Source organism: Podarcis raffonei, chromosome 3, assembly GCF_027172205.1.
Source record: "Podarcis raffonei isolate rPodRaf1 chromosome 3, rPodRaf1.pri, whole genome shotgun sequence".
Taxonomy (NCBI): domain Eukaryota; kingdom Metazoa; phylum Chordata; class Lepidosauria; order Squamata; family Lacertidae; genus Podarcis; species Podarcis raffonei.
The window spans coordinates 74,848,848-74,870,994 of NC_070604.1; the positions used below are offsets into that span (position 1 = coordinate 74,848,848).

At 40.9% G+C, this 22,147-nt stretch overlaps 2 protein-coding genes across 10 annotated transcripts in view; both read left to right on the forward strand.

The window, feature by feature from the left end:
- Positions 1-5,553, forward strand: part of AFDN (afadin, adherens junction formation factor) — a 90,477-nt gene extending 84,924 nt beyond the window's left edge. For all 6 annotated transcript variants that reach the window (XM_053382404.1, XM_053382407.1, XM_053382405.1 and 3 more), the window contains 2 exons: positions 1,582-1,663; positions 3,429-5,553. In XM_053382404.1, the coding sequence (XP_053238379.1) occupies positions 1,582-1,663; positions 3,429-3,573 (227 nt within the window). In that variant the 3' untranslated portion in view covers positions 3,574-5,553. The remainder of the gene's footprint in view (positions 1-1,581; positions 1,664-3,428) is intronic.
- Positions 5,554-9,002: 3,449 nt separating this feature from the next.
- Positions 9,003-22,147, forward strand: part of KIF25 (kinesin family member 25) — a 44,416-nt gene continuing 31,271 nt past the window's right edge. For 2 of the 4 annotated variants that reach the window (XM_053382411.1, XM_053382412.1), the window contains exons 1-7: positions 9,040-9,157; positions 11,586-11,651; positions 13,679-13,910; positions 15,229-15,351; positions 16,772-16,910; positions 18,593-18,696; positions 19,294-19,382. In XM_053382411.1, coding sequence (XP_053238386.1) covers positions 11,623-11,651; positions 13,679-13,910; positions 15,229-15,351; positions 16,772-16,910; positions 18,593-18,696; positions 19,294-19,382 — 716 coding nt within the window. In that variant the 5' untranslated portion in view covers positions 9,040-9,157; positions 11,586-11,622. Of the gene's footprint in view, positions 9,158-11,585; positions 11,652-13,678; positions 13,911-15,228; positions 15,352-16,771; positions 16,911-18,592; positions 18,697-19,293; positions 19,383-22,147 lie in introns of all 4 variants that reach the window. The other 2 variants (XM_053382414.1, XM_053382413.1) reach the window with 2 other exon arrangements.

The following is a 22,147-nucleotide window of genomic DNA, read 5'->3' on the forward strand; positions in this document are numbered from 1 at the left end:
GCCAATCTTAATCCTTACCCAACCCTTTTCATATTTGTGAGAGGCAGCTACAGCCTCCAATAAACTATTAGCATCACATTTTAAGATACAAATAAATGTGGGTACATTTTGGTAATATTGAGGAATGCTATGTAATATGATTCTTCACCTTCATTTCAGCACATTCTTAAAATCCTATAAAACAGGTCACACATTTCTCTGAAATGTTTAGTCAATACTGCCTGCATAAAATACAAAGCTCTTTGCACAAATGCAGAATTCACTATACAGCTTGTCATCTCACCATCTCACTAACACATTTCTGTCCTTTAATGAACACTACTAACATATGGCAAATTGTGCTTCTGCAAAACTCCAGTTCTTAAGCTCCTTCCACTGGATCATTTGGAATCACTTCAAACATTGGTGGTCACAAATTTGGGAATAAAGCTTGATCAGCCTTGACTAAATATACAAATGTAGGTTAGGTGCATTTTTCTGCTGTGCAGATCTTTCAACATTGAAAAAAATGTTTTTAGGCTTTAAAATTTGGCAGAGGACAGAATAATTGTTTGTTATAAATATTTAGTTAACATGCATGGTAGATTCTCTGCATTTTTATTCAAACTGCACTCTTAGTTTATTGGAGAATCTATAGAGTTGAATTAAAAATACTATTGGAAGGAGCATGCATTTGTTTTTGTGTAGATTAAGGCTCACAAGACACAACACAGATTATCAAGAGACTTAAAAAAATATCAGTGGAAAACGGACAAGGATTTGTGGGGACTCGAGTGTTTTTCTTAACAGAACAAAAAGCAAAAGTGAGGGGGACCTTAAAATGTGGGCATGGTGTTGATATTTCACATATAAATTATGTGTTTTGTCTTGTGGCCTTTGGAGAAGATCAGTCTACTTTGTGGGAATTTTATGTGTGAGAACTAAATATAAAGGTGCAGTGCTGTAAAACATATAGAAACTTAGAGAAAGATAGGACAAATTCCCCATCTCTGAATATATTCTATAAAATTACTAAATAATTTTGCAGCCTTAGAATACCAGAAAAGTGTCCACACCTTTACAATCCATATATTCTTACATGTCATAAAGCTGGTCAGTGGGTAATATTTAAGCACAAAAAAGCAATAATTCTAGTTCTTTGCCCTCCCTTGAAACTGGAGAGATAATAATCTTGCACCACAGGCTGCTTAAATTCGTAAGCTTAATTGGGGTTTAAGCAGTCTAACTGTATACTGAATTTCCACATTTCAATTTGGAATTCTTAGTTGATTTTGTTGCTTTGTGATGATCATTCAAATGTGCATTTGATTTGATTTTATCACAATCGTATTTAAAAAGTAAAGTCTTAAGGCAAAAGCATTTGACAATTATTTGTTTTAGTAGGATATGTCTTTCATTTTAGTAATCAAGACAGAAATGTATGCTTTGAATCATCTTAAAGGATAGAAAGCACAGATTGAGCCATCTTACTCTATCGAAAAAGCACTGCAGCTTTGTGTGTGTTTGTGGTGATGGAGAGTAATATTGCCTTGTGGCACTGAACAGAGATTTCATTTGGCCTTGTACTTTTTCTTGCATAAGGCTCAAACTACACTGGATCTACTGGAGCAATTGCAGGCCCACATGAACCCTTCCGGGACCTGAGAGAGAAAAAAGCAAAAAGGTGAAATGAAAAATGCCTTAAATAATAATGGTGAATGTATGTAAGCAGTTTATGTAATCTTGGTTTGAATATTAGATCCTTGAAGTCTCAAAAGCGTTTGAACATAAACTTGGTAGTCCCTCCTGTTAAAGGAAATTATTATTTGAAACTTAGAGAATGCCTGACATTTTCTAAATGCTATACATTTATGTGTAAGGACTAAATATAAAGTTGCATTGCCGTAAAACATAGAAACCCCTGCAGCTAAGCTGGTATTGCTCTGCTTTCCTTTGGACCACATCAGTGAGGCTGAAAGGGGGGTTCTTGTCATCTGGGCAGGCCAGGAACTCCATACACACTGCCCAGGTTTGCTCCCCCAAAGAGGTAATTTGAGTGCTGCTAATGTAGTGGTTTGACTTCACCCCCAGGGGCGCACTCCATTGTCTCTAAAGACAGGCAGATGTAAACAACCATACATTTGTCAAAAGATAAGACGGCCTGTGTCCACAGCCTCACTACAAAAGGAAAAAGGAGGCCGTGGTAAAATCATTCCTCAAGAAACCTTCCCTGAATTCAGAAAATCTTAAGTAATTACAAGCCAGTGGCAAGTCTCACCTTCTTGGGCCAAGATTCTTGATTGGGATAGTTGCAGACCAGATCCAGGCACTTTTGGCGGAAACTTATTTTCTAGATCCATTTCATTTGGGGTTTAGGCCCAGTTTTGGTCTCCCTGTATGATGATATCGGTTGGGAGAGTGACCTTTCAGCAGCTTTTGATACGATTGATCATGTTATCTTTCTGCAGCAGCTATCCCAGTTAGGGGTGGTGGCACCGCTTTGTGGTGGCTCTGGTCCTACTTGGATGGTCTCTTCCAGAGAGCAATACTTGCGTAGTGCGCTTCAGTCCTGTGGAGCCTTCAATGTGGGGTTACTCAGGGTTCCATTTTAACCCTCATGCTGTTTAACATCTATATGAAGCAACTGACTGGGGACATCTGGAGCTTTGGAGTACATTGTCAGCAATATGCTGATGAAACACAGCCCTATTTTACTACATCTGCAGATGTGGCAGTGGATGTGTTGGACCGTTGTCTTGCCTTGGTAATGGACTGGATGAGAGCCAACAAACTGAAGCTCAATCCGCATAATACTGAGGCAATGTTGCTTGGCCAGATGGATGGGAGATTGCCTGCTCTTAAAGGGGTTATACTCCCTTTGAAGTAGCGAGTTTCATAGCTTGGGAGTTCCATCTGTTCCATAGCTTCCACTTGAGGCTCTGGTGGCCTCAGTGGTGCTGAGTTCCTTCCACCAGCTTCAGCTGGTGGCCCAACTCTGTCCCTATCTGAACAGGGATATCTATGGACTTTTAAACTCTGGAGAGGGTCATTGGTTTGTTTGTTTTTGTTGCTATAGTATGTATTATTGTGTTTTATATTATAAACCACCCTGTGATCTTTGGATGAGGTGTGGTATAGAATTTTTAATAACAATAATAACAACAATAAAGTATGAACTAATTTTGTATAAAACATTGTAGCAGTCTTTACAACAGGACTGACATTTGTACATAATCTGATACAATGTGGACAAAATTGTCCATGCAAAAATAAAGACTTAACAACCCAATCCTAATCTGGTTTACTTGGAAATAGGCTTCTTTTATTTCTATGGGATTTACAAATACATATGCAAGTGATTGCAGACCCTAGCAAAAAAAATATGCAAAGCATCTAGATTTCTGGCAATGTAATACTTATGTAACATTGAGATATTTATTTCTTTGCAGTCAAGATGCAGATTTACCTGGTGCACCAGAAAACTTGACTTTTCGGGAACGTCAGAGACTCTTTTCCCAGGGTCAGGATGTGTCCAACAAAGTTAAGGCATCTAGGAAATTAATGGAATTGGAAAATGAATTAAACACAAAATAGGATTAAAGGCACCTTATGAAACATAATCCGAAGAATATCTGTGGGACTAGGGAAGGGGCTGTTCAAGAAGGAAGACGTGTCCTCTGACAATTGAGATGGAATCTCAACATCTGGATGGTTGAGATTTAGATATGTTGCAATAGCAAGAAAAACATTTTTTTCCCCAAGAGCTTGTGTTTATACAATGAAAGCACTGTAAAATGTATTTTAATTATATGAATCAAGTGTCATTATGTCCTTTCTCCACACCCTTTCCTTTCTTTGAGGGTTTAACTACTTCTGCAAAGGTCCTGGGTCACACTTACTGAAGAATTGTTGCTTCCTTCTCTTACAAAAAATACTTTGTTAGCTGCTAAACAGAAAAAAGTGGCTATAGCTTGAACTGCCTAAACTAAACTCTGCACTGGCTTGTTGCACTCTAGATTGTTTGATTCAAAGTATGAGGTGGTAAACAAACTGTTTACTAGCATATCACTGAAAACTTGTGGTTCGAGTCTGGGTTTCCTTGGATATTCTCTTGCAGTAAAAACAGAATTGAATACTCTGAACCTAAAAGGGCTGTGTTAGCACATTTAATCCTTAGACACAGAGTGATATCTATATTCATACAGTTATGGGGACATGAAATACTTGACTTGATTTATATTGGTGGCAGTCCAGTGATGTGATAAAACGTGCACCCTGGATTTTCCAGCTCTTCTTCCTTCACTACATTTGAGCTGTAAACCACTTTTAAAACTTGAGTTGTGAAATCCTTGGTAAGAGCTGAAGGAAGAGATTGGTAAAATATAGATGGACGCATAGGAATGGTGTGTGTGTGTGTGTGTGTGTGTGTGTGTGTGTGTGTACACGTGTAGATTGAGAATACAGTGTTTTAAAACTATGTAGAAATTCCAGACTTAAGCAATAGGGAATAAGTTTCTTCTGGTAGCTCCCGTTGTAGCTAAGACAAAACCAAAGTTAGATGTTAAAAGGACTAGAAGATTTCCAGTGCTAATAGATAGCATATTAACTACTACTTGCAGAGGGACATGGTTACTATTACTGTGATGAGAAACATGAAAGTATTGTCTGCCAAAAATAGTTTTACTGCAGTGGCCTGGCAGTGCATCACTTGGTCCTTCATGTTGAGAAGTGCTAGTCAAGCAGCCTTTGGTTTACTAGCATCCTCTTTCTATATATTGTAGAAAATATTGGCAGTTCAAGCTATCTTTCACACTATATTGCAGCATTATTTAATTTTTAAGCAGTTGAAATCTTTTTTTCTCCCACTGTTCCTGTATGGCTGATGTTGAGAATAAGGACCTCATTAGAGTTTGTTTCTCATTGTGTGATGTTTAAAACAATATATTATATTGTGATTCTAAGCAAATTTTCTATTTGATAAAGCCCTTAACTGGGTTTTAGATGATTTTTCTGTATAATATGTTATCTTATAAATATATATTTAGGGAATTATGCACACTTCCAAATGCAGAGGGTAGACTTTCACTGCCTTAGAAATCACTTTTAATAAGAGTTGTATGATAAATAAATGCAAGTTAATGATATTAAAATTGGAGTGTAAATATTTTTTTTACATATTTCAGGTTTCTTATTTGAAAGTGTGCTTTTACCGTTCACCTGTTAAATATGAAGTAGGAGATGAAATTGGTTGAAAGTGTTAATGAAGGATTTGCATGCTTGCTATATCTGTTAATCAGGAAAAGCAAGCCTCCCCCAATTTATCTTGAGAACACTAGATATTCTGTGGCTGGAATACTGTTGCTGCTAGAACCTAAGCAAAGAAATATCACTTACCGTGGAGTGGATTTGACTGCTACTGGGCATTCAGGCCACATGTGAATATGAGTAAAAGTGCTTTTCATAACTGTCTGTGCATTATTATGAAAAAAAAGAAACATCAAAACTGCTGTAGTTTCCCATTTCTACTGTATTTCACTTGCAACCTATTTTTAATAAACTTTGTATTGTATTTAACTTTGCACTGCATAATGTCTGTATCAAGAGTATTTGTTCAAATCACAAATGTCAATATCTAATTATTTTGTTACACATTTACCTAAAATATAATCAGAGACACAAAGTGTGTAATTGAACTTTAGCTTTTGATAACGCTATAGAATCTATAGCATAGTATAGATGAATGTCTGTTCAGTAAACTAGATTGGCAGTGAGCTGTTTTTGCCACTTAAAGGTAAAGAGTGACCGACTCTGGGGTTGCCGCACTCATCTCGCTTTATTGGCCGAGGGAGCCAGCATACAGCTTCCGGGTCATGTGGCCAGCATGACTAAGCCGCTTCTGGCGAACCAGAGCAACACACGGAAACGCCGTTTACCTTCCCGCCGGAGCAGTACCTATTTATCTACTTGCACTTTGATGTGCTTTCAAACTGCTAGGTTGGCAGGAGCAGGGACCGAGCAACGGGAGCTCACCCCGTCGCGGGGATTTGAACCGCCAACCTTCTGATCGGCAAGTCCTAGGCTCTGTGGTTTTTAACCCACAGTTCCACCTGCGTCCCTTTTTTTCTACTTAAGAACTTGTAAAATACCAAATTATTGGTTTACATATTAGAGCAGGGGTGGGGAACTGGGTAAAGCAAGTGGCCAGATCCTGGGTTCCTTAACTGTCTGCGGGCCATATTGGATGAGTGAGTTCTGCCCACCTGTCAATCCCCTGGTGTCACTATGTCATTTTTTTTCCCATTTGTAGCCTGACAAGCTGCACCACAAAGGAAAATCCAGGCCCAGCAAAGTGGGCTTAAAGTTACCACTGATAGGTGCAGACTTCAAGCTCTACTTTCTACTGGGATTGGCTGAACTGCAGAGTTTCTCATGGTGAACTCTATAGTGCAGCCAATCTCAGCTAGCGGGCTCACAGTGCCAGTCAGCTAATTGACAAGGGAGGCTTGCCAATGCATAATGAAGAGGGCACTTTAAGGCTTCTGATATGCATTGGCAGCCACATCTCCACCTGCCCCATCACCTGACATCATATAATGACATCAGGTGTGGTGTAGGTGGCCACAGTTGAAGAAATTGGCCTCACAGACCAAATTCTGCTGGACCTAATATGGCTCATGGGCTAAAGGTTTCCCACCTCTGAATTCAGAGGTGGGAAATTCTTATATACAGCAGATTTAATTGCAGTTTGGCTATAAACCAGGGGTGGAGACCAGGGAGCCTCCAACCTGCAGACCAAATTTGGCCTTCGAGGCCGTTTTTCCTGGTGATATCAGCTGAGGTACTTCGTCCTTCAAGCAAGCAAGGGACAAGCAAGTGGAGAGAATATTAAAGGAGCCAGTACAATATGCCTCAGTCTCTTTCTTTTCCCCCATCCAGTGCCTGGTTCAAAGAAGTATTTTAAGGAGGTCCGTGCTCAGATGGAAGAGTGGGGAATGAATTGAAGCTAACAGTGTTTGAGGCAATCTCTACCCACACATATACCTTAAAGATAGCTCTGAACTGGAGGTTCTAAGAATCGGCATGGGGCAGGCTTTGAAAGCAGGAGGGATTTGGGCAGGTGAGCAGGGTAACCCACATGTCATGTGATTGATAGGTGACTTGTTTGCATCCACCTGTCCAAGTTAAGTCCACCACTGAAAATTTTGCTTTCGAAAAATAAGTGTGTGCACATCTTTGGACAGAAAGTATGGGGGAAGCTATAGGGGCTTCAGGGCAGTTCTATCAAGCATTGGGAGTTGCCAAGAAAGTTCTACTCCTAGTTATCTAGTCTCAATAGAAGATAGAATCTGGGAGATCTCAAAGTGCTGGAGGATCTTAAGGCAGAAACAAACTCCAAGATCCACATAAAGTCATTTTCATGCACATTTAAATAACCCAGCAGGCATAAAAAAAAGCCTCTGGCAATCTAAAATGTGTAGATGACCTTAATCTCTGACAGGTTGTTTCATTCCTGGTTAGTTCTGTGATACAGATTAGTGCTTGCCTAACTACGATCTTGTTTTATGCAGAACTCAGTGCTACACTGTCTCATGCCTACCTGATCTAGGCTTTAGTAACGGGAGGTGTGAAACTAGCCCCCTGTGCCTCACATTCTACTCATTCCTTTTTTTATATAAGATATTTATTATGATTTTTTTAAATATTACAATAAAAATGAAAAAAATAACAAAAATACAAAATAAAAATAGTTAAAAACACACAAAGTTTCCATTGCTTATTTTCCTTTAGCTTGTTTCCCGGACCTCCTCATACCTTCCTTTTTTGTATTCCACTTCAAATTATTGGTTCAGCAAATCCTTACCATTAGATTTTTACCTATTTATATCCCTTTTTTCACATTCTCTTAAAGCCTTACAGCTGGAAATCACTTAATTTCTATCCAACATCATTCTAACATTCATTAATTTTACAATATTTCTGTAGATAGTCTTTAAATTTCTTCCAATCTTCCACCGACTCTTCTCCCTGGTCTCGGATTCTGCCAGTCATTTCTGCCAGTCCCATGTAGTCTATCACCTTCGTCTGCCATTCTTCCAAAGTGGGTAGATCTTGTGTCTTCCAATACTTTGCAATAAGTATTCTTGCTGCTGTAGTAGCGTACATAAAAAAAGTTCTGTCCTTCTTTAACACCAATTGGCCGACAATGCCCAGAAGAAAGGCCTCTGGTTTCTTCAGGAAGGTATATTTAAATACCTTTTTCATTTCATTATAGATCATTTCCCAGAAAGCCTTAATCCTTGGGCACGTCCACCAAAGGTGAAAGAATGTACCTTCAGTTTCTTTACATTTCCAACATTTATTATCGGGCGCACATTCTACTCATTCCTTTATCAACTTCCTGGCTGGGCTTAAGCTTTTGCTAGAACGAGGGGAAATCCGAACTGAACAAGCGTGGAGAAGAATCCTCTTCTCATTGTCCTGCTACCTGCCCACTGCCAGCTATTGCTCAAGGGGAGAAGGGTTGAAGCAGGCACAGGCAAACTTGGCCCTCCAGATGTTTTGAGACTACAACTCCCATCATGCCTGACCCCTGGTCCTGTTAGGGATGATGGGAGTTGTAGTCCCAAAACATCTGGCGGGCCGAGTTTGCCTATGCCTGGGTTAAAGGATTGAGAGCCTATTTTGCCTAGTTGAAAAAAAAATGAGGTAAAATGCAGGAGGCAGCTGCTTCCTCACGCTTTGCAGGCACCACCCTCCTCATTATATTTTAAACACAAGTATTGACAATATCCTTGAAATGCAAACGCTGCTCCGGCGCGGCCGATGCCTCTCTCTGTGCCTCCTGGGCAAAGGGTCTCCGCTGGAATCACCAGCAGAGAAATCACAAGCAGCTTCTTTAATCCCCACTCGGCTGAGTCCCTCCCATTTCCAAGCCCGGCCAATCGCGACGCTCTCCCTTCCTGGAAGCGGAGACGGGTAACCGTGGCAACCGCGGCGAAGCTATGTCCTTGGCTGCAATTGGTCGATTCAAACTGGCTTGCCAGAAAGAGTGCGGCAGGGTGAAGAGGCTTTCGCCTCTCTCCTGGACCAGCAAACTTGCAGGATGCGGCCCGGGGATGGGATAAGCCTGAGCTTTGCGTCGCAGCAGCGGATCCGGCAGCTGGAGCAGAAGCTGCGCGTGAGTCTCTGGGAAAGGGGTGCTTGGCAAGGGCGAAACTGCTCCGGCTTAGAGAGGGGGGTGACCAACTTGTCCTTGTGGCTAATACACCCTGGGTTTAGCTCCATCATCCCTTCCTTCCTTCTTTCCTTCCTTCCCTCCCTCCCTTCTTTTACATAATAAATATCGCAGTGAGATGAGAGAGGGCAAGAACTCCTGCAGCAGCTCCCTGCCTGCATAATGCCGGATTTACTTATAAGCTAAACAAGCTATAGTTTAGGGCCCCACTCTCTTGGGGGCCCCCAAAAAATGTAAAGGAAAAAACAACTGCATGTACGTTTCCAAAATATAAAAACAAACTTTTGTTATTGCCAAACGCCAATGTGTTTGCATTATTAAGTTTGTTATGAATAAAAAATCATTTTAAGTTAGGGATTAATAATTATTTCACTATTAATATACTTCTTCTTAATTGTATTTCAGTTCAACAATTACTTTGATAAAATACATATTTTGTTATATGCAAATGGCTTTAGATGCCAATAAGGTCCATAAATTACCATATAGCATATATTCAACACAAAAAACAGCGACAATTTGTTGTTGACAAAGAACAGCTGGACATATAAAGGGCCCCATTGCCTTCAGTAGCTTCGTGCCTTATCAAACCTAAATCTGGCCCTGCCTGCATTTGCTCATTTTTGAAGGGAAAATGAACCATAGCATGCTGATCTTTCAAATGGAGAGCTGAGTTCTGGATCCTGGTTAAGGCGCAAGTGTACTGAGGCTTGTGTGTCAGAGAAACAGAGTTTATATTGAAGAGTTTTGTCTGCTTCATTTTAGTACACCAATTATGACCTGCGACAAAATGTTGCAATGTGGATCGCTCCTGTTCGGCTTTCTAGCCTGCTATTCTTGCCCCATTCTAGGATATTCCATTTGCACCCCTGCTGCCAACACAGACACATTTTGTGGCCACTGAACAGGCTCAGTCCTTATTGGGTTAATGCCGTGGGGTGCCTCCTTAAAGGTCCCCCCTCCTAAATATTTTTTTTGTACCTCTGTCTCTTTGGGTCCCCCCTGGGCATTTTGATACTCCCTTCTTGCTTTCAAATGACCCTCTCTGGACTACACTGTTGCTGGCAGTCTCATAGAATCATAATGTTGGGAGGTACCCTGAGGATCATCTAGTCCAACCCCCTGCAATGCAAGAATATGCAGCTGATCGAACTTGTAACCTTGGCATTGTCAGCACCACGCTATCCAGTCAGTAGCTTAGTTCACGATTGGAAGAGGTATCGCTTTGAAGGGGTTCACGGTTCCTCTAGCTGTAGTTAGTGTGCTGCTCACACAACCGTTTCATATAACATATTGAGTGGAGAGTGAGTTTGCACTTGTTGGTAGCACCCTCTTCATGCTAATCTGAGCAAAGTTTGTGTTCATACAAGCTGTGTGCATAGACTCTCCTTGTGTGATCTGCACCCTGCTTGATGAAGATATTCAATATCTGCAGGTCAGGAAGCTGGGCATCAGATGCATTCCTCTTCCATATGTTAAGGGTATGTGGTATTGCTGTGCAGAAAGGACTCGTGGAAAGCTGCAACAAGACCCCAGTATCATGCCAAACACTTTTGGAACAATGACGTGCACATTTCAATGTGATTCTGACATCTTTTAGACAGAGACAATGAGGATGAACACACTTTTTCCTACCCCATCCATGTATGCTTTTGAAGTTGTTACATTTTAAATACACAAATGAGTGGATATTTCCTCTTTGGAGTAGAACTGAACAAATCTGCTGACAATCTAATCAATTCCCTTTTGTAATCCCTTCATATTTTCTGGGGCTACCATTCCAGAATCCTAAAGGGCAATGCAATTAAATAGATGGGGCCCATTGAGGCTATTTTCCACACTTCCTTCTCCAATATGTTGTACAGTTGCCAGTGGCAGTTCAGAAATAATATTACTGAAAAAGGGGAAAGCACAAAGAGGTGGATGCAGTGATTGCACACACATTTTTATGGGGAAAGATTTTTAATAATGATTTAGAGCTGTTGTGATTTTTGTTATTAAAATGTTCTGCGAAAGTAGTGACTTAAATCAATGCAGAATAATACTTGGCCCCTGTCTTAAATTGTTTCCATGTTACAGGTGTCAGTTAATGCCCCCCCCAATACTCCCTTCCCAAATTGTGTGATAAGAGCTGAGCTTTAAACTACATATCAAATAGCTGATTCTTAGTGTATACCAAAGGGTTCCTCATACAAATTGTCCCTGAGGCAAGGATGACCAGATAGTTTGGTGTATTGTAATGTGTGGCTTGGCTCTTAGAGTGAGAAACAGATACAGTTTGGGATCAGAGGAGTTGCTAGCAGTAAATTAAATTGGCTTCTTGTATAACTTACTCTATCCATTTAAGTTCAGGCTTACCATGTTTTCCCAGACAAAGCAAGAACGGATCATAGTGCTAGAAACAGAAAATGCCCTTCTGCATCTCAAGCTGGCAAAAGTAAGTACAGCATAATGTACTCCATTTCCCCATCCCACTGTAGTATATACATCCCCCCCCCAGCTTTCAATTTCAACTTATTAATGGGTCAGACCTATGTAAATAAACACACTGATCCAGGAAGCATAGTTCCACAATCTGAGTTCACTTTACAAATGACTTCCATCTGATATCCATTGACCAGGAAGATGTGCCAAAAGAGAGTTACTGACAGGTTGCTGGGGAATGGCCATATCTCCAGGTAGGGCTGGGAGACACCCCAGTCTGAAATTGTGAAAAGCTGCTGCCAGTTAGTGGAGACAATCCTGGACTAGATGAATGAGTGGTTTGATTCAGCATAAAGCACCTTCTGATGTTCCCAGGTTTCTGAAAAATGTGTATCCTGCATCTAGTTCCTGATATTAGATCAGGTATCCAGCTGATGGGGACTGAATGTGCTACAACAGGTGATCTGACTGGTGCAATTCAGCATAATACAACTTGAATGGAGATGTATCTTCTTATCCATCTTGCAGCATAGATTTGAAAGTATATTCTCATCAGTTCCCCTGGGTTGCTATGCATATGTGTGTGTATTACTACATCTTTCAGTTTAAGCAGAGTAAAAGCCATCTGTCAACCTACAGGCACAACTAAAACATTAATTACTGTAATTATCACCTGACACAGCTCTTCCTGAACAGTTGCTGCTACCTAGAATAGACAAGGGCCTAACTCACAAGTCTTTGGATTTATCTACGAACATTATAATACTGGCTGTTTCGTTTTCACTCCCTTCCTCATTATCTCCAGCGTAGAATAGGCATTTTTTTTCACTGCCAGTTCTGTGAGTTGTAATTTAAATAAATGCTTGTTAAGTGTTTTGGCAATCTAATCCAAATCAACCACCTTATTTTCAACATTATGCTCCCTTTTTCTCCTCATAAGGGCAAGACACCTACTTTTTACAGAAAGTGCTCCTGCCTTTTATAGATAGCTACCTTGAGCCTTCTCATTAACCATATTGGCATCCTCTTGAATTCATTTGTATGTTTTCTTACATGTGGAACACATTTTACCTGACATTCTATTAAAGAGAATTCAAGGCTACTGGAAATTATTTTATATTTGATCCTCCCCTTTAATTAATACTGTCATTTTTAGGAAGTGCAACATTTCAACATTTTCTGCTATGCTGGTGCAAATGAAAATCTGTGGAGCTACATGGGAAGACACTATTAATGCAAACATTTTGCCATGTGGCGTAGCTTCTTTGCAGCTGTGTTTCAAGTGATTGCTTGCAAGAATGAATAAGTGATGGGCCACATGTTACAGATTTTGCATGTACCCTCTTCTACCGGAAAACACATGAGGCAGATTATCCATGTTTATTTCGCTATGGAAAAACAATTTGGCTATGAAAACACATTGTAGTGCGCTGGTGCTAAGCATGGGTCTCTGCAGTAAAGTTTCTCTATGTTCGCATGATGTAATAAATACCTGCTTCCTAGGTTACCAGGTTCAGATTATATAACTATTATAATGGTAACTTATGCAGTGGTCCACTGATCTGAAGTAGTAATCTTAATTGTCTCATTCAGCATAGTATTTTTGCTGTTCTTGTTAAGTGGAAGAGGAAGAAAAGGTCTAGTGGAAACCACCAGTGTCTGAGAAACCTTTAAAAGATGACAATATGTTGCTTCTTTTTTATAGCTGCCTTAATTTAATTTTCAAGCCATTGTTGAGCATAGTTGACACTTATCCTTGCTGAGGGATTTTGCATCTTGCACTGCAACACTGCTAGAGATTTAGAAAACTTTGAACAGTTGGAGGCTGGGCCTGCATTAGGGCAGACTGCAGGGATTAGTGCTAATAGCAACTGCCAGCCAACAGGTTCTAATCTAATATGAGACTGTAAATTGCTGGGTGACCTCATGAAAGTCTCTTGCCCTTGTGGAGGCTTGGTTAACTCTTTAAGGATAAAAACGGGGATCAACTGAAACAAAATAGAACTTGACTGAAAACCAGATGTTGCCTTTTGAGCTCAGCTTCCCTGCGAGTACTTACCAGAATAACGTGCTGGAGAAATATGATGACTGCAGTGCTTCGAAGTCTTCACATGTATCTCTTCAGGAGCTTACAATTTTATCTCAGATGAAACCATTTGTGACATGGACTGCCTGCATCTTGATACTTAGCTTGCAAGAAACAACCATCAAAGGCAGGTTGCAGCTCTGGCGCACACCAAAGAGCACTGACTGGCCTAGCCAGAAAAGGATGGTGAGCAGCTGAAGAAATGACTTGTGCTTGTATCTGGATACTAAGAGGTTGCATTTAGCTGTCATGGCAATAGATCTAGTTTATTGGGGGGGTGATTTAAACCATAATTTCCCCCCCGCTGCCTTCTCTCATTACAACCTCTTGTTTTAATGCATATGTTGTGTAACATAATACTTCCTTTCTGTCCCTTTTGAACCTGCTGTCAATCATTTTCACCCAATTGCCTACAGCAGTGGTTCCCAACTGGTGGTGCACAGACCCCAGGGGGTCTGTGACACCATTCACAAAGCAAAAACTACCATAGAGGTATCAATCTTTTCAAAAGTAGGGGGCTTCATTTTTTAAAAACAGGAAGTCCGCAATACTTAGCTAATTGTGAACTACTGGCCTACAGCATTTACTCTGGTTTTGATCATAGCCAGTCACCTTACTGAAAAAACAAACACACACCAGAACCTTTTATTTGATCTTCAGCTGTAATCCACAGACCACTTCAGAAAAAGAACAATATCAGATCCGTTGGCCTTTTCAGCAGTAGGGTATGCAGGGGGTAGCAGAGGCTTACCATGGCTTACAGCTGTCATAAATGCCTGCATCTCATCAGATTTGTTACATGAAACTTAAAAAAGAAATTGTCAGGGGATTGACACAGATGCACCTCACAGAGGGCACGGGAGCTATGCAATAGAAACAATTTTGTGCGCAGCTGCATATATCTTGATGGAAATCTACCAGAAAAAATTAATGTATGTATTGAGCATGAGAGTTTCTACATATTGGGAAATATACCAACCTTCATTGTCCATGATAATGTGGAGTAAAAGATTAAATGACAACAGACACTTGGAAAGTGGCAAGAATGTTAGAGTTAAATGAACTCATCTGCTCTCAAAATTGATTTTCATTTCCCCTCTCTTATGAATAGAAATGGGATTTCAGAACTTTTTAATATAAGAAGTCAAATGTTAATCAATTCATTGTGTCTACAGCTATAATCTCCCACTGCTTACTTAAGTGGAAGACTGTCATTCATTCAAATAGACAACCTTTTGTGAGAACCTAGTTAGAAGCTGAAGGTGATCAAACATTTCATGCATAAAGGAAAATAGAAAAACTAGGGGTGGTAGAAAACCATTGCTTCATGTGAAAAATTTCAATTCCTCACATCCAGCCTTTGCATAAAAATACAGTGAACCTTTGTGGGTTATAACACTTGACTTTCTGAATGTTTACATTTTATGTTGTTGGGCTTTGTAGAAATTGCCAGTCTATTTGTCTTTTTGAACCATCTGGGTTTTTTATTTTTATTTTTAAACAGAATCAAGGAATTATTGGGAAAATCTCAGGCAAAGAAGCAAATGATAGCTTTGCTTATTACAAGCAGCAGAGGTGTCATGGAAGTGTCAGATCCGTTATAATCCAGCTGCATGAAGCCATACAGGTAAAAGCACTCAGACTGCAGTCCTAGCCCTACTTACAAGCAAGCTTGTTTTCTGCTGCTCCAGAGGGTAGTACCCAAACCAATGCATTCAAATTACAAGAAATGAGATTCTGACTAAACTTCAGGAAGAACTTTCTGGCAGTAGGAACTGTTCAACAAGGGAATGGACTTCCTCAGGAGGTGGTGGACTCTCCTTCCTTGGAGGTTTTTAAGCAGAATTTGGATGGCCATCTGTCATGGATGCTTTAGTTGAGATTCCTACATTGCAAGGGAGTTGGGCTAGATGACCCACAGTGTGTCTTCCAACTCAACAATTCTATTCCACTTGGGAGTAAGCCCCATGGAATTCAATAGAGCTTACCTTCTGAGTACACATACAAATGCTGCACCATCAGAATTTGAAAGACTCTGTACGCAGAGAATTTTTAAAATGTAACTTGACCTTTAGGAGCCTCTTATTATTTTGTTTTTCTTATTTTCTAAAGGTCTTGGGTTTGGGTGCAGGTGATTTAATTGATTGATTAGACATTTCTATACCACAAAGCAGTTTACATGAAACGTCAGTAAATTATTATTTAATCTGAACGTAGACCAAAATGGGTCCAGATAATTCTGCTGGAAGAAGCCCAGTGTAAATAGTCCCCAGTGGGAAATCATATTGCTTGTGAAACACCTGGACGGAGGATAGGTTACAGTTATAATAAATAATACATGCCCCCACAGCTTACCTTGGGAATCATTGGCATGCAGTTCCAATATATGCTCACGCTGGGAATCCTAGTGCAGTGATATTCTGTGAAAGGTCGTATAAATCCCATCTGAGTTAGTAGGAATTAAATTAGTGTAGAACTGCAGCCATAGGAAGGAATTAAAAGTTGCACCAAGGTAAGTGTTCTGTCAGTGCGGGAATTTCAGCTTGCCAGACAGAATGATCTCCCCTCTCCTCTCCATGTGCTGTTCTGGGGGCTATCCTACCCCATTCCTATATATATATATATATATATATATAATATATGGTGATGCTGATGATGCTGTGGTCTAAATCACTGAGCCTCTTGGGCTTGCTGATCAGAAGGTTGGCGGTTTGAATCCCCACAATGGAGTGAGCTCCTGTTGCTCTGTCCCAGCTCCTGCCAACCTAGCAGTTTGAAAGCACACCAGTGCAAGTAGATAAATAGGTACCACTGCGACGGGAAGGTAAACGGCGTTTCCGTGTGCTCTGGCTTCCATCATGGTGTTTCATTGTGCCAGAAGCGGTTTAGTCATGCTGGTCACATGACCCGGAAAGCTATCTGGACAAATGTCGGCTCCCTCGGCCTGAAAGCGAGATGAGCACTACAACCCCGTAGTCGCCTTTGACTGGACTTAACCATGCAGGGGTCCTTTACCTTAAATACTGTTCTTTCTGTTTCTTAAATAGAACTTAAAGCAAGAAGTGAAGAATCTCCGTTTGTCTGCCCTCACATTCTCCAGAGATGTCCAGCATCAGAGCAAAACTTACCTTGGTCAGATTTTGGCTGCTGTCCAAAGGCTTCAGATGCATAATGAGGCTATGCAAAGTAAGAGATGAGTACCTTTGAAAGCTTATCAGGCTGGCATCTAAGGTGCTTGAACCATATGAGCAGTGCCACCGTTGGTAGCAGCTCGCAGAATTTGCAATGAAAGTTCTGGCTTTGGGTTGAGAGGCAACTTTTTGCTGCTGCCAGGACTTCACACGAAGCAGATGTACTGCACCAAGAGCATACTACATCTCTGGTCCACTCAGAGAGTGGATGCGTTGTCTTCCTGTCCCCTTGGAATAAGAGTTACAGGGGTTAGGCAAAAGCACCTAGCCATAACTAAAAGTAGTGATAAGGTTAAAACTTACTGGGAAATGATATATAATGAAATAAAAAGGATGTTTAAAATAACCTTTGTAAAAAACCCAGAAGCTTTTCTTTTGGGAATTATAGGGGCAGAACTTCCTAAACTATATAGAAGCGTATTCATGTATGCTACTACAGCGGCAAGAAGGTTACTTGCCCCAAAATGGAAAGAGGCAGAAGTCCCAGCAAAGGAAGAATGGATACAAAAACTTATAGAATATGCAGAAATGGCAAAACTTAGCAGAAGAATAAGAAATCAAGATAACATTTTTTTTAATATAAAAAAATGGAAATGGTTTATTGAATATTTACAGATAAACAGATAAAAACATTGGCAGGATTATTGTAATAACCTGCAGTTTAATAAGAGTGTATATTTAAAGAAGATGAATAAATTAGCAAAGTAAGTTAATTTGGATATGTAGAAGATATTAAAAACAAATTTAAGGAACCGCAGGAAGGGGGAAGGAAGTCAGGTTTTGAAATGCCAAAATGATTGTAAAATTAGTGAAATGTATAAAATTAGTGAAATGTATAAACTTTAAAAGTAGGAATTTGAAAAAATTAATTTTTTTAATGAAGGTAGTGATGAGGTGGAGCATGTTTCTATGGAAACTGAGCAATGAAAATACAAGCACAGGTCTGGACAGCCTGTGGTTTTTGAAATGATGCTGGAGAACACTGTCTATGGCTGCCAGTCACAATGGCAATGGTCTTCCTTCACTGTCAGAGGCAGTAGGCCTCTGAAAACCAGTTGCACAAGTTGTCACAAGTGAGGAGAGGGCTGTTGCATTCTTGTCCTGCTTATGACCAGCTGCTGTGAGAACCGGATGCTAGCTAGATGGGCCTTTTGCCGGATTGAGCAGGGCTCTTTTTATGGCCTTCCATTAGACTCAAATTCCCAGTTGTCCCAATCAGAATTGCCAATAGTCTAGGATGATGGGAGTTGTAGTCCAGTGACATCTGAAGGACCACAGCTGCCCTACCTTTAATATAAACATTGCCCAGGTACTTCGGTTCAAGGTCCATCTTGCCCAGCACTCTGTTCCCAGCAGCAGCTGACTGAATACCCCTGGACGCTCCCAAGCAAGGCACAAAGCAGCAGCAAAGTGCAATTTGGGTAGAGCTATGGCATACCACCATGATGCACTCATGGCAGAGCTTCTCTACCCATGGACCATACAGATGTTTTCAGTGCAGAGAACAAAGTCTCAAATGAGAGTGCTGGACTTGAGGCTCTCTGTGATAATATTTGCATATTCCATTTTTATATGGCTTCTTGCTTGGAGGCATCAGTGTGCAGATGCTCTCAGGTCCATGCCTGAGGGGGAAATAGCCTAACAGTTCTGTGAACATTTGTGAAAATGTCTTTTCAGCCTTTCAGACCAGAGCCTTTGAACTTGAGCAGTCCTTGCATGAAGTAAACGAGCGATACCAGAAAGAAAAACAAAGGAGAAAAGTACTTCATAACAGTTTAATTGTAAGTGTCCTGGTAATTGAGTCTGCAATGTCTTTTAAAAGATCTGCATAAATATCATAGCTGCCAGTGTGCAACTTGAGATGACTTTCCAGTTCCTTTTTATCAGTTCCTGTATCTGCATGGGAGGCTGTGCTCATGGCTTCTCTTGTCTGCTCTTTCCAAGGCCTGTTGCCTTCCCTTTATTCCCAGCTGCCGTGGGACAAAATGAAACAGCCTCTTCAAACTGTGGGCCTTTTCCAAGAAACGGTTGGGTTGTCTGAATTGCAACCTTTTAAAATATGCCTTGACTTCATGTGCTGTGTAATAACATTTACTTTCACTACTGCATCAGTCAGATTACAGTGTCTTAAAAATGGGGAAAGAAAGGCAGACTAAGGAGATTAAGACCATCATCTTTCATCAAAATCCTGGTCTGGGGTAAAACTACCTTGGACACTTTTTCACTCTCTGTGGTAATTTAATGAGGCAGAGCTTCAATAGTCATGAGGCAAGATAGCAACACCACAACTTTCTGTATTTTCTTACCGCATCTGATTCACACCATTTCATTCACGAGTTTTTAAAACTGCTGACTATGTTTCTGCGTTGCATCCTCAGGAACTAAGGGGAAATATCAGAGTCCATTGCAGGATCCGCCCATTGTTACCATTTGATACACCTCCTGGAGAGTCAGACTTAAAAGACAGGTAATTTATTTCATGAATATAGTTATGTTAACTGACACTCGGATGTCTTTCCGGCGCCAGGAAAAGACCTTTTTATTTTCCTAGGCTTTTAAACTTTTGTTGGTCTGTTTTATTTGGGTGTTGCTTTAATAGAGTTGCTGTTTTTGGCTGAATTTATGAGTGTTAGATATTTATTGTAAGCCACGCAGATAATGTGTTTGAAAGCTTGGGTACAAATCTGAATCATAAACAGTCTAATTGTTCTCCTTCTATTTGAATATGTTGGTTAGATTCTGCATTTTTACATATTTTGGAAGATATTTTCACTTTACAAGTGGAATCTGCCACAAACTTGCATTGTATCCTACACCCTAACAAGAATGTTCCTGTTTAGAATTCCAGCCAGTCAGATATGTTCTCCTCCAAGGCTGTAGTGGGATCAAGCAAGCCAGTTTACTCCTCTGTCTTCTAGTTGTCCATGTTTCCTCGACCAACATTCAACATTCTTTAGCTCTTGCAAGCCATTGAGCACGATGAATCCTCTTTTGACTGAGGAGGGTTTTGGGGGGTGGAGGCGGATGTTGTCATGTCCCTTTTGGTTTTTTATAAATGTTTTGTATTTTTCTGCGCTCATGGGCTCATCCAGGCATATTAATGGTTCCCTCTTGCTTCTCCAATTCTGTTGGCACTCAACCATCTGAATTCTCTGTTAGAGGAAATTAGGGTGATTTTTACTCATGTCTCCTTTTATAGCCTTCCAGCTTCTTAGATCTGGAGGATTCTGACATCACCATTGTCGGGTTCAGATTACAGGAGGTAACAACGTGCTTGGGCCCTGACATGCACGCCCTGCCCCCAGCATCCCCATACCTGTGGCCCTCCCCACTCCATCCCCAACCTTCCTCAGGCTGAGCAAGGAAGCTGCAAGAGGGCTTTTATTTGCCTTTCCTTGGAATGCCATGCATGACTGGGGACCCTGTTTCATGCCCCTGTCTCCATTCATTGATTCAACGTTTTGTCTTTATCTTCTGATTAGCTTTCATGAAGGTGGACGCGCCTCTGAAACATCCTTTTGTATCCTCTGAGCTTGGCAGATCTTGTGCATAACTCAGTATGGAAGATGCTGTGAGGGCAGAAAAGAAAGCCGAGATGCTTTCTGCCTGGCTTGCTCGCATAATCCTCCCCGTACTCCAGGCATGGTGGGGCCCCAGGAAACAGTTTGGGGGCTAAACAAAGCCCTTTCCAGACTGCTAGCTATCCTTTTTCCTTTAAAGAAAGTAATGGGACTTTTCTTCCCAATGAATCTGTGAGTACACTATCAACACAGACAATGAAAGATGGAGCCACAAAAGTGATATTGAAAGTAGGCAATTCCCCTTCCTTATTGGCTCTTCCAGGTGACCTGCTTGTTGAGCATGTATCCTGATGTAAATGAAAGCTACATCATAACTGGTCTTTTGTTCTGATTTGTTTATGGTCTGGTTAGATGACAGTGATCAATCATCCCACATTCATCCTGATTTCCTTACAGGGTGCTTGTACATCTTCCATTAATCATGTCTTCCTTTCACACACCTTAATGCACATCCTTGTCACTTTGCAAACTGCAAGAAGTCCCATTCTTTTCAAAAGTGGATCTCTTGGGTGACAGAGCACTTTAATACACTTTAATTGTGCAAACTTGAATCCCTCCTGCAAAACATTGACAGTCTGGAGGCACCCAGAATGACTATTGAGTTTTTCTTACGTTGCTCACCAAACTGTCTTGCTGTTCAGGTTCCATTAACTCAGACACCCTTTTCCCATGTCACATCCTTCTCGAAGGCTGAAAGAAAAGAAAGGATAGGCTGATGTAGCAAGCCTATACTGCTACTTTATAATCTGTTGCTTTGTAATCAACCCTGATGTAGGGAAATCAATCCCAGAAAGCCACAAGAAGTGTCTCTTTATGTTTGCTTGTATATGGGTTTAAGAAGGTTGTATTTATTTCTGTTTGCTAAGGTTTGGGAAGGGGGGAGGAATAAAATACTGCTGCGATTTGAAAAGCAATTACAACTGTGTAATCTAGGATTTTTATGGCTCCAAGGAACACAATTGTTTTTCTGAGGCTCTCCAAATAGCGGTACATTTATCTACAAAACTGCAGAGCAAAGCAGAGTGGTCAGTGCTCCAGCACAGGTCTAAGCATCCTGTGTTTCTCTGCTCTCCCCATACATTTCTCAGCAAAACTTCCTTTTCTTCCAGCACTTACACAGGTAGGTCCACACAGCTACAGCTGCAAACTCACACGTCCATTTCCTTTAATATAGTGCTCTGTTCTTCATGTTGTCCAAGTTGCTAGCTCTCACACTGTGTTACGAGCTGAGGGTGGAATTCAGTGTGGCGCTAAGGGGTATGCATGTGAGGAACGAGGTCTGCTGGCACCACAGGATTGTCCCCTCTCTTCTCCCTGTGCCACCTAAACCTGTCCTGGGCATTCCCCCACATCTTCAGGAGCAGATTTAGGGGGGAAGGATAGGGGAGAGTGGACCTTGTTTTCCATATGCAACAATTAGTTGAATCCTGCCCATAGTTTGAGCCTGCATGTTTATTATTTTTCATTCGGAAATAGCAGCTGGGGGTGGGCATTGATCAGAATTGGGATCCCAATAGTAGAGGAGCTTTGTGAGTAAATTCTGAGACGGTTGCTGATGACCCAAATGGGTTGGGTAACGTCTCTCTTCACGTCATGGTGGCAGGAAAAAAACATCTATACCCCACACTTCAGCCTGAAAAGCTCTCAGGGT